Source organism: Neurospora crassa, linkage group II (genome assembly GCF_000182925.2).
Source record: "Neurospora crassa OR74A linkage group II, whole genome shotgun sequence".
Taxonomy (NCBI): domain Eukaryota; kingdom Fungi; phylum Ascomycota; class Sordariomycetes; order Sordariales; family Sordariaceae; genus Neurospora; species Neurospora crassa.
In genome coordinates this window covers 174,316-199,298 of record NC_026502.1, presented here as the reverse complement: position 1 = coordinate 199,298, position 24,983 = coordinate 174,316, and the positions used below count along the sequence as shown (strand labels likewise).

Below are 24,983 nucleotides of genomic sequence, written 5' to 3'. Positions count from 1 at the left end.
GCAGTAGGCCGTACCTACGTATCCCACTCGTTGCCGGCAGTACAGGCCGCGGCAGCCAGGGCATCGATTGCACTAGGTACAAAGGCACCAGCTTGCTCAGTAGCTCAGGTACATCGCGCCAGGAACCGCCAAGCAACGCCGGGGTGCGGCAATCGCCTGCTCGATCTCCAATTGGCGTTTCGGAGGATAAAGCGGGCCATAGCCATTCCATGGTATTTCATTGGCTTGTTGGCTCTGGGGCAGAAGAAGGATGGAAGCCCGGGCCCGGGGCAGTTTTTTCCAGTTTTCTTGCGGAACATCTCATAGCTCCGAATCCGGTTAGACTGTCACACTGGAACTGAGCGTTTCTAGGGCGGGCGGTTTGCCCTCTTGTTCACAAAAAAACACTCAGAAAAGGGTGGCAGGCAATCCCGCCCGCCTCGCTTTTTTTTCCCGGAGGACGGGACCTCGACAGGAGCCACCTCAGTTACGTCCATACCTTAAGCCCGCGCTGGTCGTCTCCACTCGGGACGCGGTCCAAACTCCAAGAATGTCACCGAGCCAAAAGTGGTTAGGAAATGGCGTGTGCCTAGCCAGCAGCACTAACAGTATGCTTCACTTTGGAAGTAAGCCAGCTGTTAGTGATAGCCAGTACCACGTCTCATATTCTTCTCACACTCCTGTGCCGCCGCCGTTGAGAAGGAATCTAGATGGCTCGTGCCCTGTCTGAGCCCCGGCCACCAAGTACATCTCGATTTCTTCTCCCCGATGAGGCCGGGCGGCAGATTCCAGCAAAACTGCACCGACTGAATCGCGCTGAATCCCGTGTTGGAGCGACTCCACTCATTGCTGGGCTTCCCCACTTTCGCACTTTCCGTTTCGCTTGCGGAAATCTTACACCCCTGCGTTGGTACGTTGTTCGTTTCTTGACGCCCTTTGTCTGCATCAGCCAATGATGTGGCATGCTCGTGGGCCTCTGTGATTTTTCCCACCCCTTCCTCTTGCAGCTCCCGTCCCGGTCAGCTGACTGCCGACATACTTGCCTGCCGAGTAGTGTGGATGTCCGTGCACCTTTTTGTCTTGGTAGAGGTACGTACCAAGTATCTTCGTACCTCAGACCGCCTCACTGATAACCTCCAATTGTGCAACAAGACAACCGAGTTGTGCAAGTTGTGAGGTTGTGTCGTGTAACGAACCGAACGTGACCTCAGTCCTCACTTCGCTGTCTGTCTGTCTGTCTGTCTGTCTCAGCTATCCTTCCCATCTTGGTCCCTCCACATCCTTTCCCCTCCCAGCGAGATCTCACATGACTGGGCGGCTCGGCTCGACACACAGCCCTTCGCTGCAAATCATATCCCTCTTCATTTATCTCTCCATCACCAACCAGCCTCACTTGCGCGCCTTGGCTGCCCACTTTGCTCCCACGACGTAACAAGATGGAGACCGAACCCTGAATGAGCGAGCCATGTCAGGACTGCTTGACTGGTCAATGGTGGGACGATCACGCAGAGGTGGTGGAGTTGACCATGATGATCCCTTATTTTATAAGTGTATTTTTATGGTCTCCATCCATCAGCGACAAACAGCAATCTTGTATCTAGTATCGATGTAACGACGACGGAGCTCCTTCCAACAACGAACGGGTGGCGGACTGTCTCTCTCTGTCTTGTCTTGTCCTCTTTGATAACAATGCCATCACGGTGCATCAACCACACATCACCCATCGCCAACAACTTAACACTGCCAAGCAAGCCATTACCTCATTCCCCCGTCTTCATCTTACTACCTCTCTTACCCATCACCCACCCTTACAACTACGTTCTTCGTCACATCGCATTTCACCCTCTCCAAGCCTTTACCTCACAAATGCGCCAGAGACGCCGATGCTTCCACATCACCACCCTCACCCCCTAAAACATCAACAAACACTAGCCCATCATCCGTGTGATTCTCCGTTCCTCCATACAATCCCACCATTCCGGGCGTCCTCAATCCCTGTGGACTCGGCTCTCTTCTGCCCCCATGTCTCATTCGCCTCAGCGCCTGACTAGTCGTCGGCGTCCTTTGCTCCAGCGAGAATGAGGTCCGCCAACCGGCAGGAACCGTAAACGATCCTTGTCCGACTAGTCGACTCTGATGCCTTGCTTCGGGCAAGTTCTGCGGTGTTCGAGGCTGTGAGGATGCCGGAAGGGAGTCATTATAGACCCGGAACGTTGCGGGCGTCCTAGCGGGAGTGGTAGCGGGTGGCCTGGGCGTCATAACGCGTTGGCGTGATGGTGTGGTCGGGGATTCATTGACCGGTGCAGGGCGGGTGCTGCCAGTGCTGACGCTGGTGGGTGAGGCGGCAGCCGGGGTACGGGTTCTGCTGCTGGCGAGACTCTCTGATTCTAAGCCTTCAGAGGGTGAGCTACCGTGACGGGGAAGAGCGGCCGTCATGCTTCTGGTAAAATGGACGAAGGAGGATGGAGTTTGCGAGTCTGAAGCTGCGGCATGAGAGTCCGGGGTAGCACGAGGGGTGCCATCCCGATGATGGCTTCCAGCGGCATTCGGAGTCGTGCACTGGCAATGACCCTTTAGTCAAGCTGAACGGATATCCATAAAGTCATGGTATCATGGTATCTACTTACCTCACGGGGACGAGATGCGGAGGCGGGTTTTGCTGCAGGGGAGGGAGTGGCCGTCCGGGTCCTAATGGTCAGATTCTGAAACGAGAGTTGAAATTGCTCAAAACTACGGGCCCCGTCTCTGTTGCTACGGCGCGCAGACGACGTCCCAGTCCGTGGTGTCGTTTCATGGCTTGCAACTGTCTGGCCAACCGAGCTTTGGGCTGGCGATCGAATGTTGCTGCCAATCCTTGGGCCGGACCTTGGCGTTCTAACCGGCAGCTGACTTTGAGACGAGCTAGCTTGGGGCTGCAGGTCAAGATCACGCTCATCACTGGCACCATCAACAGACTGCTCGCAGTTACGCTGGTCAAAGGAGGCATCATTGGGGTATGGCGGCCGGGCAGTGGGGACCACTTCGGTCTGCTCTTCAGGAAAGCGGGCCGATAAAACGGGGAGCTGGACAGGTTGTTCTGCATCGTCATGATCGAGGATGTCTGTCTCCTCATCACTGTCGCTGTAGTCCAGCAACGATGGAGAGGAAGCCCCCGACGTAGCGTTTTCAGAGGCGCGCGTGCAAAAGGGCCATCTTCTCTTGCTGCTGACCCGGCGGTAACCCCTGCGGCGTTCTTCGACTTCTTTCACCTCTGCCATGGTTAAGGCGAGGACGGTGGGTCGGAGACGGAGCATGATGGGCGGTGCTGGGTTTACCTGATGAAGTCTTTGTCGTCAAAGAAACAAAAGAACCAAATCACAATCTTGGAAGCAGTCTAGGTTGAAGGTTATGAGGACAAGGTTGAAGACTCCATCGTCTTTACTGGTTCAGACGTCATGTTGCCGTCTTGGAGCTGCTGTTTGGCTCTTTCCTGATAATAAATGAGTGTTATCGAGGGTGGTTTGGGTTGGAATTAAGGACGAAGAAGTCAGTCGGCATGGTCCCGAGAAACATGTTGGCTATGAAGGTAAGCACGAGAAGGCAATCGTCCGGGGTAAGTACAAAGTTGAGGAAGGTCGTGACGGCATCCGGTCATTGCAAGGTAACAAACGACCCAGCCGTAGCAGTAAGAACCTGAACACAACCCAACCATTCAACAGACTACCTTTGAAACCTGACTCTATGGTCTCTTCCCCATGAACAAGTGCATTTATCATGATGCTTTGCCATGGTGTCCGTGCTCGAGCCGTGGAACACGATGAGACTGGAATCCAAAGCTGTTGTTGAGAAGATGGAATTTCGGAGAAGATGGAATTTCGGACTAGTGGTAAACGAGAAGTGGGACAATATAAACATGGCAAATGACAAACCCGTAACCGGCACTTTTTAACATCAATTCGAATCCATTGAGGTTTGTCAGCGTCCGTCTTTACACGAGACGAGCTGACACGAGAAGAAACGAGTAGACTAGCAGGCGGGGTCACAGGGAAGGCATTCACGAGGTGCTAAACAAACTATGCGCTAACAATTCACAATGCGCACCAGTCTGGTAGGGGCAGCTTTGCCCACCACTAGGTGATTCACCTACCTGTAGGTATTGATCCGAGAACTCGAAAAAATAGTGTAAACCATGATGATGGATTCAACCAAATCAAAGAAGCCTTCCAAGTCATGGGGGATCCCACCTAAAAGGCCCGGATGTATTTCATGTTGCATGTGGAAGCGGCAGCTAACGCAGGAGTGCGTTAACGCACCTCCATTCCTTATCTACACTATGATTTTGAGTACCCGACTGCATTGAAGGGTCCAAGCTTTTTTTTTTTTTTCCATGTAGTGATGGATCTGCTCTTCTTCCACTTTCTGGGCATCAGCCATCCGTCATCACGCAGCTCGAAAATCGCTAATTTCGTACCGTGGCCGCAGCGTTGATTAAAAAGGACAGTACCGAGATAACCGGCAATCACTTTTTTTTTTTTTTCTTCCTGTCGATTTCCAAGGCAGTTCGTTCATCATGAGCCCTGTCACCTACTCTACGTACCTAGCGCTTGTCAATCCCGCGGGAGTGTCGTCGTGTAGTGTAGTGTAGAGTAGTGTATTGTAGTGTGCTATGATTAGAATAGGAAGCGATAGGTACCTACGTAGGTAGGTAGGTAGGTAGCTGCCTTTGCCTGCCTTCCTTCCCAAATGGCCGGTAACGTCCGTCGTCTTCCTTGTCCGGCTTCCATGTTTTCTGTGCATGAAGCATCTCGCATCCCCTTTCTTTCCTGAAGAGAGAGGAGGGTCAAAGCATGGTCCGCCGCGTCATGCCGTGTAAAAGATCATGACGGGATTGGATTTCCCAAGGAAGTTCCCAACACCACAAGTCCCCCCCCCGTTCTTCGGAGAGTGACGCCGCAAAAGAGTGGATTTTGGCGGAGTTGCCTGAAATAAAAGATGGAAGTGAGGTGACAGCAGCAAGCACGCAGGTCCCACCCATTCACTGGAAGATAGTAAGGTTTGGCATTTGATGGACGGGCTGTCGTATTCTGCCCGGACCCGACCTCGATGCCGGTGGGAGCTTACCGTAGAATGAGGTGCCAGTGGAGTGGATTATGTCAAGTCAAGAGAGAGGAAGGGCGATGGTTTTGACACTTTTTCCTGTAACTGTTCTTTTTCTTAATTAACTAAACACTTTATTTGTTCGGGTTGGGACGGACGTGGACTACCAGGCTACACTACCTTACCTGCTTCTCCATCCGTCAATGGAAAGTGAGTGGAAGCACAGTTCAGCTAGGTAGGTAGCTAGGTAGGTAGCTACACTAACACTACTACCATCTGCAACTATCCCTCTCCATTCCACTTTCCATTCGACGACCAGCTGCCCGTGAGCTGGACTGGCAGAAGCAACAACGAAAAAGAGAATCCTCACCGACTTGTATCCCCGACCATCACCGGCGGTCCCGTAACCGACTGACTGCTTATCTCTCTCCCTCAACAGTGGAGGTTCGTTGAAGTCGACACAGCCAGACACACTCAGGCACACAACCACACAACGGTAGAGGTACGTACCCTACCCTGAACTACTACTGTTAGTTCACCTATCTGGAACTCTGTCAACTTTAAGCCTCCACAACCCCATCAACTCCTGAAATCTGCATTCATACTTGGAGTATTGCTGTTTCTTCTCCCTCCCAATTAAAGTATCACCGCAACGCACCGCACACTGCCCGTACCGCACGCAGCAGCAGCCCGCAGTCGTGGCCTTGCATCAGCCAGCTTGAGTGGCCAGCGCACCTCCTCCCAGAAAAAACCACCACCGCGGTCCCCCGTGCCGAACCTCCCTCCTCCTCCCCCCTCCCCCCCCCCCCCCCCCTGCTTCCCGGGTACCCTGGAGGTTGATTGGAGCTTCCTCATCTCCTTGTTCCATTCTGTACCTAGTCCAGCACGGCTACACTGCCTTACACTACCTACACTACTACTACCAGCACTCGCTCGACAAGACAGACGGCCACTGCCTGCCTCCTGTTCTTCCAATGCCCAACACGCAACACCCAAAGTGGTGATCTGACAAGCCAGGGTTTAGTTCTACCTACTACAGTACCTAGACTACCTACACAGCAGTCCAAAGCAGTCAGACCACTACCGACTACGCTTTTCATCCTTCCAACCAAGAACATAGTACCCTACACTCGCTCGATCTCTCCAGCATCTCCCTACCACCCCGAGCACTCAGCCATCGACCGCTTCGATTGACCGACCCCCGGGACCGCACTCGTTGTACTGCTCGACCCTCTTCGCCCCCTTCAGCCGCCACGCACCACGACGACGACTCTACACTATACTCCGCCAGCTATATGCTGATAGCTTGGTTGGTTTCCATACGACCGTCGCCATAGTATTGTAGTGTATTTAGCCCACCTACCTATCCTTCGCTTGGCGGCGTCGCCCCTTAGCACAATGAACGGAGACTTCAGCCTGTCCCAAGCGCTTGGCGGCTTACGAATTGCCAACCTCGACGATGACGACTCCGTCCACTCGACCGAGAACGATCAGACAACCCCCGATGCTCCCGCCAATCAGTCCTCTGCGAGCCGTCAAGACGCAACAACGAACAATGCCCCCCAGACGACTCCTCCCCAGCCTGCACAGCCTGCACAGCCTCCTTCTCAGCGGACACCGTTGGACCTAGAACGGCAGGTCACCCCTCAAGACCCCCCGCAGCGCCCGCCCCATACCTACGAAACCGCCGCCGCGATCCTCAAGAATGCCCAAGACAACCTCAGCGCCCGCGGATATCCCCCGACTAGTCAACAATTGCCAGCAGGAAATGGAAACTGGCCACCAAACTCAAGACCTACTCCCGGAGGGGCACTACAGTCAATGGAGGGCGATCCGCAGCGAGGAGCATACCACCCACATGGACACGGGACTGCATATGGGGACCTACGGAACGAGCTAAGGAACGAAATCCAGACCGACACGTCTCGGACTTCTCTATACGGCGTGCCCACGATTTCGAGGAGCGAGTCTAGGCGTGCGCCCCCTGGTGCCCCCACACGAGAGCCGAGTCGATCATACCGCCAAGGCCGGCCCGGTCCCGGTCCTCCCATGGGCGTCGATCCCAACGGCGCGTTGCCTCCTAGGAGGAGCTCACGCGGGGTTCAAGGAGGATATTCCCAGATCCCGGGCATCCCCGTAGCCGCGCCGGGCACCTATACGTCAGAAGCGCGGCTGGGAGAAGTACCACCCATGCTCTCCACCAGCAGCGAGGAATGGAAAGACCGGGGTGCGGCAGTCGGCGTTAGGAGAGAGGTGGATGCCGATGGGAGGGTGACAATGAAGCCGGTCAAGAAAGGAGTGCGCGACTTCACCTTTGGGAGGATATTGGGAGAGGGCTCCTACAGCACGGTTTACCTTGCGACCGATCGCCAAACCCTGAGGGAATACGCCGTCAAGGTCCTAGAAAAGAAGCACATCATCAAGGAGAAGAAGATCAAATACGTCAACATCGAGAAGAACACGCTGAACCGGCTGACCGAGCACCCGGGTATCGTCCGCTTGTATTACACCTTCCAGGACGAGACTTCGCTGTATTACGTCCTCGATCTATGTACTGGCGGAGAGCTGCTGGGCGTGCTCAAGAAGACGGGGACGTTCGACGTGGAATGCACCAGGTTCTATGGCGCCCAAATATTGGACGCTATCGACTACATGCACTCGAGAGGTATCATCCACCGTGACCTGAAGCCCGAGAACGTGCTCCTGGACGAACAGATGCACGTCAAAATCACCGACTTTGGCACTGCCAAGCTACTGCGAGACCCTCGAGATCCCAGACCACCAGAGGAAACACCCGGGCAAAGTGGCGAGGATGACGAGCGAGCGGCCTCGTTTGTTGGTACCGCTGAATACGTGAGCCCCGAACTCCTGACGGAAAAGTCAGCGAGCACAGCAAGCGACATATGGGCCTTTGGATGCATTATTTACCAACTCCTCGCCGGTCGGCCTCCCTTCAAAGCAGGAACCGAGTATCTTACTTTCCAAAAGATCGTAAAACTCGAGTACGAATTCCCGCCTGGTTTCCCATCCGCTGCGCGCGATTTGGTAGAACGATGTCTTGTGCTGGACCCGGCTCAGCGCTTTACGGTTGAACATATCAAGAAGCACGAGTTCTTTGCCGGACAAATGTTTGGCAAGGAGCTGTGGAGGATGAAGGCACCGCGGCTGAGGCCGTACGTACCAGGATCCCAGGAGCAGCAACCGCAAATGATGCATTTGGGCGGAGGTGGGTCGAATTCGAATCATAGTCATCACTCTATGCCCATGGGCAACCCAAGCTCAACCAGAGGCAACACCACCACTCAAGGGGGACCGGCCAATAACAACGTCAACCGACCTGCTAGGATCATCACCGAACTACCGCCTCCTACGCAACTGGATCTTGACTGGTCACCCGTCCTGACCAAAAACAACGAGCGCATCCTTAAGCTGGGCGACCTGATGGTTGTGTCATCGCCGATACCGCACAGCCCACACGGCAAGGAAGGCGGAGAAGGGCATAAGAAGTTGGCTCGCTTCTTTGGCGGCAGTACCACCAAGAAGAGACAGCGGCTTGTCATGATCACCTCGAGCGGCCGTATCGTGTTTGCACCAGCCGGCGGCGAGGAGAAGAAGGCGAAGCAGGAGATTTCACTTCTGGCTTCGGATTGCACGTGGAAAGCCCAAATCGACGCTAAGGGCCAGCCGGTTTGGTGTGTTGACACGGTGAGTAAAATTACCAGCCCCTTTCCCCGATATCCTGTGGAATATATATTCCCCCCTTTATTCATCAGGTGATATCGATATTGATGCTAATGTTCAAGGACACCCCAAATCCAGGGCGGCGTACACTACACCTTTGAAGAACCCAAGTCCTCGGAAAAACAACACAAGGACAAATCCGACAAGTCATCAGACGGAGGAGCAGGAAGAGACGGTGCCAACAACAGCAGCAGCAGCAAGTCTACAGTAGACGAGTGGATCGAGTCGCTGGAGCGGGCCAAGGACCTGGCGCTTTCCCAAAACCTGGTAGGTTCCAACGACAACTTTGGAGACATGTCCATGTCGTCCAGCCCGGCGGGTTCCATGGTGAATATCGGTGGCGGAGGTGGACATCATCACAATGGAAGGGGCCATGGAAACTTTAGTGGCGGAGAGGGCGGGTACAGCATCAGTGACCGATCGGGCCGCAATCAGCTGACCAAGAGTCAGGCGAGCCTGGATGATAGCAGCAGTGTTACAAAGCGCAATCGGTTCAGTCGGAGGCAGTCGAAGAATGGGTTGGGGGCTGCTTTTTGAAGGTTGTCCTTGACCTTGGTTGGAGGAGGAGGAGGACGAAGAAGTAGAAGAGGAGGAGGAGGTGGTGGTGGTGGTGGATGAGGAACCAAGGTCAAGGTTCTATCCGATGAGAAGGAACAAACAAATAGAGAGAGGCAGCAGCAGCAGCAGCAGCATATAAAGACAGCAAGCAAGCAAGCAAGCAGACAGCGACGGCAATCATTCAGTCAGTCAGTCAGTCAGTCAGCCAAGCAGCAGCCAAGGCAGCGAAAGATGGGGAGAAGGGAAAGGTACGAAATTCTAATACTGTTCACACCTTGTACATGCAAAAGCAAATATTGGATAAAAGGTATTGCGATTCGGACGCTAGATTCTTGTTGTATGGTTTTTCTTTTTGTGACCTCGTCAGCGATTCTTTCTTTGCTTCTCTTTATCTGTTTGTTTTTAGTACAAGTAATTCTTGACCATCTTTTGTTGGACGTTGAAATGTCAACTGGTCTCTCTCAGGGGTGTCACATGACCCTACCACGAGTGCCAAGACGTGACATTTGCCAAACTTCCTGCCCTGTGGATGCGGTACTTGGTCAATGTATCTTTTGCGCCTTAACAATTACTGGCTCCACCCGCCGACCCCAACTCTGAACCTCCATCAATCAATTGCTGGCCCCGGACTGCGACTGCGACTGCGACTGCGACTTGCGACAAGCCCGCCCGCCGCAGCTAACGAACGACGCGATCGAAACGCGTTTCCCTTCGGTCCATCCTTGACACCAAGAACGGAACCACGTACGACGCGAAGCGAAGAATCCATACCCAACACCGACTACTCAGTACAGTAGTACTACACGCGTAATCACAACTACAAGGGAGGACACGAAGCACGTAATACAGCAGAAGAAGAAGAGGTGACAAGCAACCAAGTGGGAAATTCGGTTACCAAGTCCTTCTCCTCCTCCCCGCAGCGCAACAAACACGAAACCGAAATCGAGTACACGCGAGTTTCAACAAACACAAAAAAGAACAAGACAAGGACAAGACAAGATGCAGCCCCTGCAGCCCCAGTACCGTGGATACGCACCAGGACCACCACAACCCATCGGACCACCACCACCGGGTCATCACAACCCCCAACTTGTTGGACCGCCGCAAGGGCCGCCGCAACATTCACAGGTCCCTTTGCCTCCGCAGGCGGCCGTGGGACATCATCATGCAGGGCCGGGAGGGGGGCCGCGAGGGGGGCAGCAGCATCATGTGCCACAGCCGAGGAGAGGGGGGATTGGTAAGTCTTTTTTTTCTTTTTTCGTTTTTTTTTCTTTTTTTTCTCTCTCTTTGTTTTTTTGTATCCCTCGTTTTTCTTTCGATTGAGTGCCAAGCGTAAGAGGAAGGGGAAAGATGAACAGTTGTTGTTGATGATGATGATGATGGAAAGAGGACATGTTTGATGCATGAAACGGGCGTGGGACAAACGTCAAAGATCTCCGCTTTTTGCAGATTGCTCCACCGCGACCTATCGACTAGTTCCAAACCTTTCCAATGCTAGACCCGGACGTTCGGGGGAACGATGGTCTATCTTTTTTGAGTCTTGGGAAGCGGGACTTGGGACTTGGGACTTGAATGGAGACGGGTGGGAGGGGCGACGATTCAAACTGACTGGGTCCGGGTCCCCCGTCGTGCGTTCGTTCCCTTGTGTGCCGTGTGCCTGGACACTCCTCCCGCCTACCTCCACATACATACAAGTCTACCCCGTCGGCCGCGGTCGAACGACGGAGCTGAACGTCGGTGCTTCAGGTTTCGCGACGAGCTTAACAGGGAAAGATTCAACATACATACACACTGCAAGCGCGAAATCCCACGCTCCTGCTTCTTGCATCTTGGAACACAAGGAAATTCTTGACAACAAACTTGTGTACCGCACCTTGCCCTGTTTTCTTCCTGGCTTTCTTTCTTGGATACTCTTTTCCCCGCTGGATTATTTTCTTCTATTTTATTTTTTTCTCTTACACCCACCCGACGACGACCCTTGGCTTCTCCCCATTTTCTCGCCCGCCACATTACCGCAAATCTTTGATTACACATTCAACTAACCTCTTCCGGTCTTTCTTCTCTCTTCACAGGGCCCATGATGTCGGCCGGTCCTGCTCACCACCAACTGCCCATCACCCAGGCGCAAATCCAACAAGAATCACACCGTCGCGAGGCCGTCAACCACCTGGCTAAGCTCCGGAGTCGCAAACCTACCGACAAGACCCTACCCGATGGCGTCGAAGAGACTTTGGTGGGCGAGGGCGATGTCGCTGTGGCTTACAAGAAGCTACGCGATTTCGAGAGGCGGCTGGATGCTACCATGAGTCGCAAGAGGTTGGATATCGTGGATTCGGTTAGCAGGAATGCAAAGGTATACACTGTCACTTCTTTTGTCTCGAAGGAGGCTTGACCATTACTGACGCCACTCAACAGCGGTATAAGACACTCCGCGTTTGGATCACCAACAGCGTCGAAGACCAGTACTGGCAAAACAACAACTTCAACGTCGACAGCTTCGACTTCCCCTCCAACCTCGAATCCACATACCGCGTCAAGATCGAAGGCCGACTACTCGACGACGAAGACGAGACCACAAAGGACGAGGAGGATGGAGATAAGATGGACACAACCGACGACAGCACAAAGACAGCAACAAAGTCTGGAGCGAAACCCGTCCCCGCTAAGCCCGGCCAGCGCTACCGCTTCTCCCACTTCTTCAAAGCCCTCACAGTCGACTTCGACCAGCCCACCGCCTCGGGCCGTCTGCCCGTCGACACCACCGCGATAGAATGGAAGAAACCCGAGCGCACGCCCGCCGGTTCCAACCTGCCCGCCTCGGCCGACTTTGACGAGCTGACCTTCAAGCGCCACGGGGACGAGAATGTTAACATCACCATCAACCTCTACCGCCACGAAGACCCGGAGCGCTACGAGCTCTCCCCCGAGCTATCGGACGTGATCGATATGACGGAGGCAACCCGCCAGGAAGCCGTCGCGGGCTTGTTCGAGTACATCAAGTTGATGAAGCTACAAGAAGACGACGAGAAGCGCAACTTTCGGTGCGACGACCTGCTGCAGAAGCTTATTGGGAGAGAGTCGGGACACATTCCCCAGCTGAACGAATACGTCACCCCGCACTTGAGACCACTGCCGCCCATCAAGCTCCCTTATACCATCCGCGTGGACCAAGAATTCCATTCCGCGCCGGACGCCCCCAAACCGACCATCTACGACATCCGTGTCTCCGTTGACGACCCCTTGCGTTCGAAGCACTTGGTGCCGTTCATCCACAACCCCTCGTACGCTCAAACGCTCCGCGAGATTCATCAGCTAGATGAGTCCCTGGCGGTGCTCATCCAAGCCGTCGGCGACTCCAAGGCCAAACACACGTTCCTAACGTCTATGGCCAACGACCCCGTCGGCTTCGTTAAGAACTGGTTGTCAAGCCAGAAGCGGGATCTAGAGGTGATTATGGGCGAAGCCACGAGGGCCGGGGCGGCGGCGGAAGACCCCGTGGGCGACGAGTGGAGGAGGGGTGGGAAGGGGAGTGTTTGGGATACGAGTAATGCGCGGGAGAGTGTTAATGTGCTTTTGAGTAAGCAGGGGTTTACGGCGGGGCACCGCTAGGCGCAGGACGGTGAGGAAATGGAGATGAATAAGGAGCAGGGAGAAGGGGGGTGAGTGAGGGAATGTCAGAGGAACTGGACGGAGGAGGCAAGTTAAGAGGGGAGATAAGAATAAGAATAGGAATGAGCATGCTAGGATTGACAAAGGACCAAATGCTACCAGAAGACCAAGAATTACTTGTGTATGCAATAGTACTGGTATCGTCACTGGTAATGGAGAAGAAGAAGAACAAGAAGCCAAGGAGATTGTGACATTTGGGTCTGTTCCCAGAAGACTGTTGGTGGACTTTGAAAGGGACAAGAGACGGAGACGTAGACGGGAGTTACGGGATTCCGAAGCGTACAGGTCATATTCGAAGTCAGAAACAGAGACAGAGACAGAGACATGGAAGGAACGCGAAATACGAGTAAGAGGAGGGTAGCTTAGCTTAGCTTAGCTTAGCTTAGCTACCTTAGCAGCCCTGAGCGGAAACTGCGTCTGAAAGTAAGAAAGTAAGAAATTGAGAAACAAGCGATTTGATGCATACCTGCCTGGGTGATGATACGGGGGAAAGGTGTAGTTGGTCTTGGACTGGTTGGCTTTGGATTACTTATAGTTTCGTATCGGTTTCTTCAAGTAGAATACCTCTAGGTAAGTAGATTGAGTAAAATGGAATGGACAAATACTTTGAACAGACACTTGCACCTATGCGGTGATTTGCTCATCCAGTGGTTGCAATAAATTAAATACCTACCTACGTAACGTTCTTCTACGCGGTGTGAAGTCGTGGAGAGGGAATCAAAAAAAGAATGCGGTTTGATAAAGTGAGTTAGTTGCTGGTTGATTACTTAAAACGAGAGGCTGTGAGGAGTCCTTTACCTTGGGGACATGGCGGGATGTCATGAGTTAAGGTGAGGAACGGACACACCGTCCATTGCATTGAAACTTGAATGAGTTCACTATGATTTATAGCATGGGAACATCCCAATCACCCAAGCAAGCAAGCAATCAAGCAAGTGATCTGTGATGGTGACACAATACAATAACTGAAAAAAACATCGAAGCACTAGACTAGTCTACTTCTCAATTAATTTTGATTTTGATTCTGTGATTGATTCCCAGGGGTATATGCGTAACCTATCCAACTGCTACCATAGCTATTCTACCATGTTACCTACCTCTACCATATCATAACGTGGAGGTTGGTAGTGTAGTCAGGTAGTCAAGTAGTCAGGTACCTTGCTACAACAACACCTGATCAACAAAACAACAAACCACCACGTACGTACGTCCAAGGAAGGGAGAACGACATGACCTATACACCACCACACCAAAACAACAACGACATAGATGATGACAGCTAGTGTCAGCCAACCAGTCAGCCAAGGATACATGCCTTCTTCTGCTTTTGGACACCTCCCCCCCGGGCCCTTTTTCGCTTTTTTCATTATTGCAACCGACAACGCCTTGCTCCCCGCCAGGTCATCCGTCATTTTCTCGATTCCTCCACAGCACCTATCCAACACAATATACTCGACATCGCCTCTTTCCATACCCATTCAACACTCCCTTGAACACCCCCTTCAACCCCGTTCAACCCAAAAGAAGCACAGTCTAATGCGATCACCCCTCAGCACTCTCCTCTCGTATATCACTAAAAAACACCCCCCTCTCCCTCTCCACTCTTTCCCGATCAATCCACTCCCTCCCCCCTCTCAGGATTCCCGACGTATTGCCCACCCCCACCCCCGTAGCAGCAGCACTAGAGGTACTAGGTTCGGCATACACCCTTCTTAACTCCCGTTCTCTTGGACTAGCGAGGATCGCGGACGGGGTACTGGTGCCGACCGACATGGAGGTGGAAGGGGCTGTTGGTGGTCCCGAGAAGGGCGGGTAGTGGTAGTTGTTGTGGTTGGATGGGGGAGGAGCAGTGGAAGGGCGGAAGAGGGATTTGCGGGCGTTGAAACGTTCTGGTCGGTCTGGTCGGTCTGATCGGTCTGGTCTTGAGGTGCCGTGGTTGTCGTCTGCTGGTAGGGTGGGTTGGTACTGAGAAGAAAATACCGTATTGCTCTGCGCCTGCGCCTGCCCGTGCACAACCGGCGGCGGCACAATCGGCGGCACAGACTGCGACGCATGTCGTCCCAAAGGCGGCGCTCGCCTAACTCTACTAGGCGTGCTCATGAACCCTGGATCGTTGATATCTAAATCAGGAAGGAACGACTCCTCGTCGTCGTCGTCGTCAAAGTTCATCGGTCCCAGGCCGCCGCCGACGCCGCTGAGAGCACTAGCCTCTGCTGCTAGGGTCTGACTTGCCCGAAATGAGGAGCTGGAAGGGTTATTCCGCGTGTTGACCAGCCGAGCAGATAGATTCGTCGGACGCATGTCCGAGCTTCGGCCTGTTGTTGGGTTTTGCTCGATGGGTGCTGCTGATGATGAGACCATCGGAGTCTCGGGTATGGTGGGAGCCGCGAGTCTACTGGCCGGTCGACTTGCTATGCGACTTGCGGGGTGGGAGTAGGAAGCAGTAACGGGAGGGTCGGGGTTGGGGTGGTATGGTTGATAGCCCTTTGGTACCTTTGGTGGTGGTTGAGCGGGTTGCTGGGCAGCTGCTGATGGGGGAGCAGATCGGATGGGAAGCTGAACAGACTGTCTCATCGGTGCTGCCGAAGGGAAAAGAAACGTCGACCGATCCCTCTCCCTCTCCCGCTCAGGCGGCATCTCCGAATTGACAAACCACTGGCTAACACTATTGCCAAAGTTTGCCGCTGATACATCACCGCTTCCCCTTTCGCGGTCCCGATACCGTCCCCCCATATGCCTCACACTCCTCCTCGAACTCAACAACGTACTCATCCTCGGATCAAGCATACTAAACTCTGCCCCCATCTGTCGTTCTCTAACCACAGCCCCGGGATTGACAACCGCCCACCACCCCTCCAACACGCCCGCCGCCAAACGCCTCTCCTCCCTCTCCCTCAACGCCTTCACCGCATTCCTCTTAGCAACCAAATGCAGCGCCTCGTGCTCCCACCTCTGCAAACACCCCTTCATCGTCCCCACGGCTTCCCATTCTTCGGCGTCCATTTCTGCCTCCCTCATTTCTGCCGCGCTGTCCATCCAGTTTTCCAAGTAGGTGTCTAGCTCGGCATCGGCGGCAGTCTCCCTCATCTCTTGCGCTCTCCGGGCAATGGAAGACCAATAGCCAAGAGTTTCGTACAGGTCCGAGTGGTTGTGATCGAGGTGGAGGGCGTCAGCGTCTGCTGACAGGTCGTCGGCTTCCAAGAGGGCGTTGAACCAGGTACTCAGACAGGACTGGGCTAGGGAGATCTTGTAGGAGTGGCGAAAGGAGCGCAGGGATGTCATCATTCTTTCGCGACGGGCTTGTTCGGCCAAGAAAGGCCAGCGGTCGAGGACAGAGGCGATGGTGAAGCGCTTAGATTGCTTCGAGGCTTTGCGGGCGTAGTAGGCATTGCGCGTGGTGGAGGAGACGAGGGCTTCGCGCCATCGGTCCAAGCAGGGCTTGGTGGTGCGGTAAAGGCAGATGAGGTTGGCGTTGTGGCGGGGGGTGAAGATGGCGTTAGAGGCGTCGAACCAGGTTGAGAAACACGAGGAGAGGAGGTGGTCGGAGTAGAAGTGGTCGGCTTCGGACTCGGGGCGTTGGCAGACGGACAGGGAGGTTTGGGTGGCGTCGAGCCAGGTTGAAAGGGTGGATTTCTTGGTGGTAGAGGCAGCGTGGTGCTGGAACAAGGCCAGACGCTGCTCCAAGAACCAGTGAGTTAAAGTGTCTTCGAGAGTTTCTTCGTCTTCGCGAATATTCCAAAGTTTCAGCTTCAGCTCCAGTTTCCAGGTGTCCACGGGGTTAAGAAGCAGCACGGCGTCAGCCAGCAGACCGTCCCGCCGGGCGTACTCGGCTTCTTCCTGCCAATGCTCGAGACAGTTCCACTTGAGCGTGCGCTCATCAGCTGCGCGAAACTTTCTAAGTGTCCGCAACAGTCGGCTCTGCTCGTGCCAATCCGCCAGGATAATCTGACAGTCCCGTGTAACCTTGTACCCTCTGCACTTGTACCCCGTGTACCTGAGATCCTCGGCCTCTTCTTGCCAGATATTAACCGCCTCGTCGAGAAGGAGTCTCTCATCCAAGGCGATGGCCACCTCATGATCATCCTGGACATCCTTTGTCCTCGAAGTCCAGTGCGTCAGACTCCCCTTCATCGCCTTGAACACGGCATAATCATCCGCCACCCTCCCCTTTTGCAGCCGATACCAGTGCATCAACCCTTCCCTCATCGTCTCCCTTTCCTCCGTCTGCTCAGCAACATGCCGTCTAACCTCCTGATGAAGCGCCACGGCCGTCCACCTTTGCAGCGCATGAATCAGCACAAAGTTCCTCGCTTTTGTCTCGTCCTGGATATGCTGCGCCCTCCAGGCATCGAACGCCCTTTTCCGTACCAGATGCCGTCTCGCAACCGCGGTACGGTCCAGCTCCTCGCGTGCTTGATCCTGCCAGAAATTCAACATATTCTGAATCGTGAAAACCTCGTACACCCTCGTGGCGCGCCGCTCCATCCTGTCAACCCACGCTTCATATTCCGCTTCTGCCTCGTGGCGCTCGCGCTCTTCGACAACGGCGATCGTTTCCTCGAGCCATATCTCCAGGACCTCGGTCTTGATGTCTTCGTCGTCGATTTGCGTCGCGAGAGAAAGCAGGCGGTGGTGATCCCGCTGGATCCGGTTAAAGTGGTCGTGCCATGACGTAAAGGCGTCGCGGAGGAGGAAGGCGTTGTCTTCGGTTCGGAACATGCGCACTTTTGCTTCTTGGTATTCGGGGTCGAGGTGTGGTGGACGCGTAAAGGCATGGTGGTGACTGCCAGGCAGGGGCTCGTCTTTGGTGTTGACGGTGGTGTCGCTGGTTGCGCGATGGAGTTCGGAGAAATCGGTTCGCGGGGATTTGTGGTTAAGGTCAGTTTCGCCTACGGAGGAGAAGGATATGGGCCGTGGCCGTTCTTTGTTCGGTCTGGCGTAAGCGGGCAAGGCGCCGGCGGCAACTTCCGCATTGTCGTAGTGATGCGGTGCGCCGAATACACGAGGGATGTGTTTGACCTTGTCCAGCACGGGGTTATGCGGTTGAAAAGGTCGTCCATCATCGCCGTACTCGCGGACCGAACTCTTGGACCTCGAAGCCAATTGACTCCTCCTCCCTTGGCCTTTCTCTGGTGACCTCCCCCTTCGGTTCAAGAGCTGCTCCCTTTCTCGCTGCTGCTGTTCCCGTTGTTGCGCCAGCACTTCCAGTCTCCTAGCCCTCTCGCCCCTAAGCGTGTCCCCAGGCAAGGCATTGGGGTCCGTGAAACTCGCCGACCGAGCCCTTGACCGAATCGGTAGTCCTCCAAGCGCAAGCGGTCTCGAAACGGAACTGTGTCTCCTTTTCGGCAGTAACCGTCGTAACTTGATATCGAGTTCGCCGCCCGTCACGTCCTCGTCGTCATCACTAAAGACTGACGAGAACCCGCCCAGCGATCTGCCCGAAACCGAGACACTCCTCGACCTGGATCCAGCAGCCTTATCCCGCGCCGTCCCCAACCCCCCTCTTCCGCCCGCTCCTGGTGGGCCAGCAGGCGACTGGTCCCGACTCCTCCCTCCCACCACCGGACTACTAGGCACATACTCCAACATGATGCCCATACCCGCTAAGACGGCTCGAAACCGATCCAGCAAACTGGTTTCCCCTTTCGAGTTCGGAGCGCATCGCTGGCCCCCAATCTTAAAGATAAGCCGCGAGATATGCGAGGGCGCCTGGTCCGGATCTGGGTAGCCATGGGCGGGGAGGATCTGTTCGGCGGCTTGGAAGAGCGCGTTCGTGGGGAGCCGGTCGCGCTCAGGCAGGGAGGGGAGGATGGACTCGGCGAGGGTGACGATTTCGTGGAGGAGCTCGATGTCTGTTGTGCCCCCGGGTTGCCTGTGTTAACTGCTGGGAAGGGCAAGAAGAGAGGGAGAGAAGGGGATATGAGGAAAAGAAGCGGACCTTCATTAGAGTAGTAGGGCTCATTGTTGTGAGCTTGCGCTTGAGCTTGTGGGGGGAAGCTGGTATTGGCGTTGGCCTTGGCACCGCCATTGTTGTTGTTGTGGCTGTTGCTGATATTGGGATTTCCAAGTCCGGCCTGCTGTCGCGAAGAGGAGGATAACTGTGGTAGCCCGGCCCTGCCATCTCGGTGGTGGAGGGGCAGAGAGGATGGAGGCGGCATGTGAGAGGGCGCCGCCACCTCCAAGGCATGACTATGGAAAGCCTAATCCCGACTCTGGTCAAAGCACGGTGTATGCGCCCTCGTACAACGTTTGGATAGGCGTGGGCGATTTGTTGTATTCTTTGCGACTGTTGAATGCCGTAGTGTAATGCTAAGCTTATAGGGCTCTAGGGTCGGTAAGTAAGGATGCGACTGCGACTGCCACTGCCACTGCGATGGGCCGAAAAACTGGCGATGTTGTGCTAGGCCGAGAATCGAGAGCGCGCTTGATGATAACAAAAAGTGGTCTGGTGGGTTGTCGCAATTCCAATTCCAATTCCAATTCCAACTCCACTTTGACGACAACAGACACCCTTGGGTATACAAGACGAGGTTTGTTTATCGGGTATTCGACTGGGAAAAAATCACCATCACCGGCCGGAGGTTTCGAGATGAGCAAGGCAAATTGGGCAAAAGCTGCAGAGGTTGCGAACGGGGATGTGAACGTAGGTATCGACGGGGGTTTTCGCTGAGATGGAGGGTTTGCGATTGCGGCTATTGCTGCTGGTGCTGGTGCTGCTGCTGGTGCTTCTTCCCGTCGAAGCGGGAGAATGTAGTGCAGAGGTATCGCAAGTAGCGTGGAGTTGGTGGTGGTGATGCAAATAGGTTGTCGTGGAGGGAACACAAACACGCACAACAACGAACTGAGATGCGACGACCGCTGGACGGGCAACCAACCACTGACTGCAGTGCGGAGAAGGAACCTCAAGCAAGGGAAGGGAGGAAGCCCAATGCGATGGAGACGCGTGCGCACGGCGGGCAGCGGGAAGAGCCCAGCATTGCCCGGTACCATAAAAGGTGCAGGCTGTGATTACCAATGCTAACAGAATACAGCTTCAACTGCTGCCAAAGTTGTTAGTCTAGTATCAATTAGACGCACTGCACTGCTTGGCGCGCTGCCGCTAGTGACGGGAACAATAACCTGAGCTAGTGCATTGAGATCAGATGAACGGAGACCTCAGCCATACAGGACTCTTCGGCCTGAAGCAAGGTATCTTCCTAACAATAAACTGAGTGTGAAGAGAAGGGGAAGAAGAACGCCAACGTCACGAGTGTCATCGCCTCCAAAGCGAGGCTATCTACATCGAGAATCTCCCAGTCAACCATTACACCTGAATCACACCTTCTCGTCGAGATCGAAAGACAAAGCACTTAGACGGAACGTCAACATGCAGCCACCAAAAACCACCGTCCGTCCCATCCAGCGGTTTGCCTCGGCCGTGTCCAAGTGCTCCGTCGAGGTAAGAGTGAAGCTATTCCCATGTCTCTTCTTCCATAAACACTCAATCAACTGAAACTGGCACACCCACACGCAGTCCGCCGCCTACGGCAAATGCATCCTAGCAGACTACAACTCCGTCCACAAGGACATGTGCGTCAAGGAGTTTATGCGCTTGAAGGATTGTTACTTGGTGCGTAGTTCTCCACCTTCATTATTTACTTGAACCACTTCCTCAAAGGGGGGCGAAGCTGACATGATGGTAATTCACATACACACACAGTTGGCCGCCAAGAAAGCATAGCTTACCTAGTCTGCCTCTAGGTAAACCACAAGACATCAAGTACCAGGAATCTTTTTTGAACATTTCATCAACCATCATCATCCATCATTGCTAGTCTATCCCACACATGTTTTGACTCGCTTGAACTTTTCCCACATCACATCGACAGCCTTTTCTACTAGTGTAGACTTTAAACTTAAAGCCTCAACAACCTCAACAAGAAGGTAGCCTTGCCAACCTCCTGCTCCTCCTCCATAATGATGCCCTCCTCCTTCTCCGCCGGAATCTTGCCCTCCACATGCGTCACCTCGTGCTTATCCAGCGGCCTCCTGAGCGCCTTCTCAATCATGGCCATCTGCGTGTCAAACACCTTCTCAATACCCGTCTCCTCGGGGTCCGCCGTCACCTTGTACTCCATCTTGATATCATCCGTCGGCTGGAGACCCGCCTTCTTGCGCAGCCTCTGCACACGGTTGATGATTTCACGCGCCAGACCCTCCTCCGCCAGGCCGGGGTAAATCTCCACGTCCAAGATGGTGAGCACGTCGTTGTCCGTGTTGGTCTCGAGGTTCTTGGAGCTGTCGTCCTCCTTGAGACCGCGCTTGACCACCAGGTCGCCCGCCTCGAGCGTGATGCCGTCCACAACGAGCTTGCCCGTCTGCGTGTAGGCGTGGGCCTCATCCGAGGTGACCGAGGGAAGAGCCTTCTTGACGCGGCCCATGTCCTTCTTGAGCTTCTTGCCGAGCACAGGCCAGTCGGCCGAGACCGAGTACTGAACGCCGTGCTTGGCTTCGTCTGAAGTGAGCACCAGGTCGCGCACGTTGAGCTCCTCGGTAATGTAGCCCTTGAGCGACTCGATGTCGGCAAGGTACTGCTCGTCGTGGTGGATGACAACAAGGGTCTTGAGGGGCTGCTTGAGACCGACCGAACGCTTCTCGCGCGAGTATCGGGCGAGCTCGATGACCTTCTGCATGCGCTGCACGCGGCGCTCGACGTCGGGGTTGTAGAGCTCCTTGCGAACCTCGGGGAAGGGGAGGAAGTGCACGGAGCGGGGGTCCTTGGCCTGGAGCTCCTTGGGAATGTGGGGAAGGAGCTTGAGGTAGATGGTGTCGGTAAGGAAGGGAGTGAAGGGGGCGAGGCCACGGCAGAGGGTGAAGAGGACCTCGAAGAGCGTGTTGAGGGCGTGGAGGGTGTCGTTGAGACCGTTCTCACCCTTGAGACGCTTGCGGTTGAAGCGGATGTACCAGTTGGTGGTGTTGTCGATGAGCTCGAGGAGGCGAGGGACAACAGTGTAGAGGCGGTAACCTGGACGTAGTGTTAGCATTGACCTTTAACAACAAAAAAGGGAGGGGAACGACATACCCTTCATCTCCTCGTTGACAAACTCGAGCAGGGACTGGCACGAAGCAAGAATCCACTTGTCCATCACGTTCTCGTTGGAAGACTCCATCTTGGGGTCAAACACATAGTCGACGTTCTCCACCTTCTTGAGGAGAGCAACCTGGCCCTCGAAGAACTTGTACGAGTTCCACAGAGGAAGGAGAACCTTGGCAACGACCTCCTTGACACCAGCCTCCTTGAAGCGGAGCGGCTCGGCACGCACAACAGGAGAGTTGATAAGGTACAGACGGAGGGCATCCGAACCATACTTGTTCATGACAAGAGTAGGGTCGGGATAGTTCTTGAGACGCTTGGACATCTTCTTGCCATCCTCGGCAAGCACGATACCGTTGACGACGCAGTTCTTGAAAGGAGAGACACCAAAGAGGTGGGTACCCAAGACAAGAAGGGTGTAGAACCAACCACGGGTCTGGTCAAGACCCTCGGCAATGAAGTCACCGGGGAATGACTTTTCGAACTTCTCGACGTTCTCAAAGGGGTAGTGCTGGGAGGCGTAGGGCATGGAACCAGACTCGAACCAGCAGTCAAAGACCTCCTCAGCACGCTTGAGGACACCCTTGCCCTGCTTGCTGGGGATGGTGATGTGGTCGATCTTGTCACGGTGGAGATCGGTGATCTCGCCCTCGTAGCCGGAAAGCTGCTTGAGCTCCTCGATGCTGCCAATGCACACAATCTCCTCGCCGTCGTCGCTCATCCACAGAGGGATGGGAGTACCCCAGTACCTGTTACGTGAGACGTTCCAGTCACGGGCGTTGGCGATCCAGCTGGCGAAACGCTTCTCCTTGACGAACGAGGGGACCCAGTGGGAGCCCTCAATGTTCTTCAACATCTGGGGGATGATGTCGGGGATGCGGATGAACCATGAGGGCACGGCCTTGTAGATGAGGGGCGTGTCGGAGCGGTAGCACATGGGGTACGAGTGCTTGAGCTGAGACTCGACAACGAGCTTGCCCGAGTTCTTGAGGTGCTTGATGATGTGCTTGTCGGCCTCCTTGACGTGCATGCCGGCGAAATCGGAGACGCGGTCGGTGTAGTGACCCGTCTCGTTGACCGGGTCGGGAGGGGGGCGCTTCTCGGTGACGATACCCGCCTCGACGGCCACGTTGTAATCGTCCTCACCGAAGGCGGGGGCCTGGTGGACAATACCGGTACCGCTGTCGTCAGTGACGTAGGTAGCGTTGAGGACCTTGAAGGCAACGTCCTTGTACTCGTCGTAGAAGTAGTTGAAGGGGGGCTCGTACTTCCAGCCGAGCATGTCCTTGCCCTTGATCTTCTCGAGCACCTTGAACTTGGCCTTCTTGGGGTCCTTGTAGAGCGTCGTCAAGAGCTTCTCGAGCAGGATGTAGTTCTTTCCGCTCTTCTCGTCGGCGATCTTGACATATTCAAAGTCGGGGTGGGCGGCCAGGCCGGTGTGGGAGGGCAGGGTCCAGGGCGTGGTGGTCCAGGCAAGGAGGCAGGTGTTGGGGTCCTCGATCAAGGGGAAGGCGACGACGACGGCGGGATCGGTGACGTCCTGGTAGTTCTGGTTGGCCTCGAAGTTGGAGAGGGCGGTGGTGAGGGCGGTCGAGTAGGGCATGACGCGGTAGCCGCGGTAGACCTGGCCCTTGTCGAACAGCTGCTTGAAGACCCACCACTCGGACTCCATGAAGGTCGGGTCCATGGTCTTGTAGTCGTTGTCAAAGTCGATCCAGCGACCGAGACGCTCGACCGTGTGGCGCCACTCCTCGCGATACCTCATGACGATGGACCGGCACTCGGCGTTGTAGTTCTCGAGGCCAATCTCCATGACGGCGGCCTTGCCCGAGATGCCCAGCTTCTTGTCGATCTCGTGCTCGATGGGCAGGCCGTGCGTGTCCCAGCCGAAGCGGCGCTCGACGTGGAAGCCCTTCATGGACCAGTATCGGGGGATGATGTCCTTGATGGTCGAGGCCAGCAAGTGGCCGTAGTGGGGGAGGCCGGTGGCGAAGGGCGGGCCATCGTAGAAGGTGTAGAGCGGGTTGCCCTTGGACAGCTCGACCTGGGTCTCAAAGGCCTTGATCTCGCGCCATCGCTGGATGGTGTTTTCCTCTTCCTTGGGGAAATCGATCGACATGGTGGGCGGACGTTGAGAGTGGCCTGGGGTATTGGGTGTTAGTTAGCTAGTTTGGTGGTGGTGATGGTGATGATGGTGTCTCTTGGTGTTGAGACCTTGAGAACGGAAAGAGTTTTCCCCAAGTCTGTTGTTGATATGCGCTGCTCTCTACTTGAGTCGCAAACAGATAGACTAGCTATGTGACAGAAAAAAGAGGGGTTTGGAGCAGTAGTGTAAGTAGTGTATAGACAACGGGACCTGACTCACCTCTATGTACGTTCCTGTCGCCGCGAAGTGTCGGGGAAAAAGGCAGACGGGCGCGCGGGAGTGTGACTCGTTTGGAGAAAGTCGACGGACTTCTTCCAAGTGGAATTCCAGAACAATGCGACCGGCCGCAGCGGATTGGTGGTGGGGGGCGGGCGGCAATCCGATAGTAAAACAGAGGGGCAAGAAACAGATGGGACGGGCGGTTTGCGGGGTTCAGTTGGTGTTGCTGAGATACGAGAGACATCTTTTGCTATTGCAAATGGGGTGTGAATTTGAGTACTCACTAACACTTTTACATTTCTCTCAATAGACGCATGGTTCCCGCTGTGTCCCTGCATCCAGGCACTCTCTCAATCCAATGTGTCTGTTAGCTGGATACTTCTGATACTCCAAGCACCACCCTTTTGATTCCGTCTCCAAAAGTAGAAGGACTCACTCTTTAATATGGCTGAATGGATGGAAGTATAAAGTTAAATATACGCCATCAGTGTCTTAGTATGTAGGTACCTACAAGTCACATTT

At 54.6% G+C, this 24,983-nt stretch overlaps 6 protein-coding genes across 6 annotated transcripts; 3 read left to right on the top strand and 3 right to left on the bottom strand.

Annotated features, from left to right (window-relative positions):
• Positions 1-1,839: 1,839 nt before the first annotated feature.
• NCU03570 (hypothetical protein) lies at positions 1,840-3,272 on the bottom strand (the record flags this gene model as incomplete). The annotated part of the gene is made up of 2 exons (XM_951040.2): positions 1,840-2,538; positions 2,607-3,272. The coding sequence occupies 2 exons, from the start codon at positions 3,270-3,272 to the stop codon at positions 1,840-1,842; spliced, it is 1,365 nt and encodes a 454-aa protein (XP_956133.2).
• A 2,598-nt stretch (positions 3,273-5,870) lies between these two features.
• Positions 5,871-9,890, top strand: stk-23 (pkh1). The gene is made up of 2 exons (XM_950917.3): positions 5,871-8,760; positions 8,875-9,890. Exons 1-2 carry the CDS (start codon positions 6,454-6,456, stop codon positions 9,331-9,333), a joined length of 2,766 nt encoding a protein of 921 aa, XP_956010.3. The 5' UTR covers positions 5,871-6,453; the 3' UTR covers positions 9,334-9,890.
• Positions 9,891-9,977: 87 nt separating this feature from the next.
• Positions 9,978-13,483, top strand: NCU03572 (SWI-SNF complex subunit). The gene is made up of 3 exons (XM_950918.3): positions 9,978-10,591; positions 11,427-11,707; positions 11,770-13,483. Exons 1-3 carry the CDS (start codon positions 10,354-10,356, stop codon positions 12,961-12,963), a joined length of 1,713 nt encoding a protein of 570 aa, XP_956011.3. The 5' UTR covers positions 9,978-10,353; the 3' UTR covers positions 12,964-13,483.
• Positions 13,484-14,018: 535 nt separating this feature from the next.
• Positions 14,019-19,861, bottom strand: NCU03573 (hypothetical protein). The gene is made up of 2 exons (XM_950919.2): positions 18,962-19,861; positions 14,019-18,875 (listed from the first exon to the last, which is right to left on the bottom strand). Exons 1-2 carry the CDS (start codon positions 19,179-19,181, stop codon positions 14,566-14,568), a joined length of 4,530 nt encoding a protein of 1,509 aa, XP_956012.1. The 5' UTR covers positions 19,182-19,861; the 3' UTR covers positions 14,019-14,565.
• A 331-nt stretch (positions 19,862-20,192) lies between these two features.
• On the top strand, positions 20,193-20,959 carry NCU03574 (hypothetical protein). The gene is made up of 3 exons (XM_950920.2): positions 20,193-20,461; positions 20,537-20,632; positions 20,723-20,959. Exons 1-3 carry the CDS (start codon positions 20,390-20,392, stop codon positions 20,741-20,743), a joined length of 189 nt encoding a protein of 62 aa, XP_956013.2. The 5' UTR covers positions 20,193-20,389; the 3' UTR covers positions 20,744-20,959.
• On the bottom strand, positions 20,725-24,580 carry NCU03575 (isoleucyl-tRNA synthetase). Its single transcript, XM_950921.2, has 3 exons — positions 24,462-24,580; positions 22,085-24,238; positions 20,725-22,027 (listed from the first exon to the last, which is right to left on the bottom strand). Exons 2-3 carry the CDS (start codon positions 24,213-24,215, stop codon positions 20,919-20,921), a joined length of 3,240 nt encoding a protein of 1,079 aa, XP_956014.1. The 5' UTR covers positions 24,216-24,238; positions 24,462-24,580; the 3' UTR covers positions 20,725-20,918.
• Positions 24,581-24,983: the final 403 nt, after the last annotated feature.

Bases quoted from the DNA above. Each gene is read 5' to 3' on its own strand.
- NCU03573 (XM_950919.2), bottom strand. From the start codon at position 19,181: ATGCCGCCTCCATCCTCTCTGCCCCTCCACCACCGAGATGGCAGGGCC. The intron at 18,876-18,961 runs GTCCGCTTCTTT...GGGGCACAACAG, and splicing joins GCCCTACTACTCTAATGAAG to ACATCGAGCTCCTCCACGAA.
- NCU03572 (XM_950918.3), top strand. From the start codon at position 10,354: ATGCAGCCCCTGCAGCCCCAGTACCGTGGATACGCACCAGGACCACCA. The intron at 10,592-11,426 runs GTAAGTCTTTTT...CTCTCTTCACAG, and splicing joins GCCGAGGAGAGGGGGGATTG to GGCCCATGATGTCGGCCGGT. The intron at 11,708-11,769 runs GTATACACTGTC...GCCACTCAACAG, and splicing joins CGGTTAGCAGGAATGCAAAG to CGGTATAAGACACTCCGCGT.
- stk-23 (XM_950917.3), top strand. From the start codon at position 6,454: ATGAACGGAGACTTCAGCCTGTCCCAAGCGCTTGGCGGCTTACGAATT. The intron at 8,761-8,874 runs GTGAGTAAAATT...CCCCAAATCCAG, and splicing joins CGGTTTGGTGTGTTGACACG to GGCGGCGTACACTACACCTT.
- NCU03575 (XM_950921.2), bottom strand. From the start codon at position 24,215: ATGTCGATCGATTTCCCCAAGGAAGAGGAAAACACCATCCAGCGATGG. The intron at 22,028-22,084 runs GTATGTCGTTCC...CACTACGTCCAG, and splicing joins TGTCAACGAGGAGATGAAGG to GTTACCGCCTCTACACTGTT.
- NCU03574 (XM_950920.2), top strand. From the start codon at position 20,390: ATGCAGCCACCAAAAACCACCGTCCGTCCCATCCAGCGGTTTGCCTCG. The intron at 20,462-20,536 runs GTAAGAGTGAAG...ACCCACACGCAG, and splicing joins TGTCCAAGTGCTCCGTCGAG to TCCGCCGCCTACGGCAAATG. The intron at 20,633-20,722 runs GTGCGTAGTTCT...ATACACACACAG, and splicing joins GCTTGAAGGATTGTTACTTG to TTGGCCGCCAAGAAAGCATA.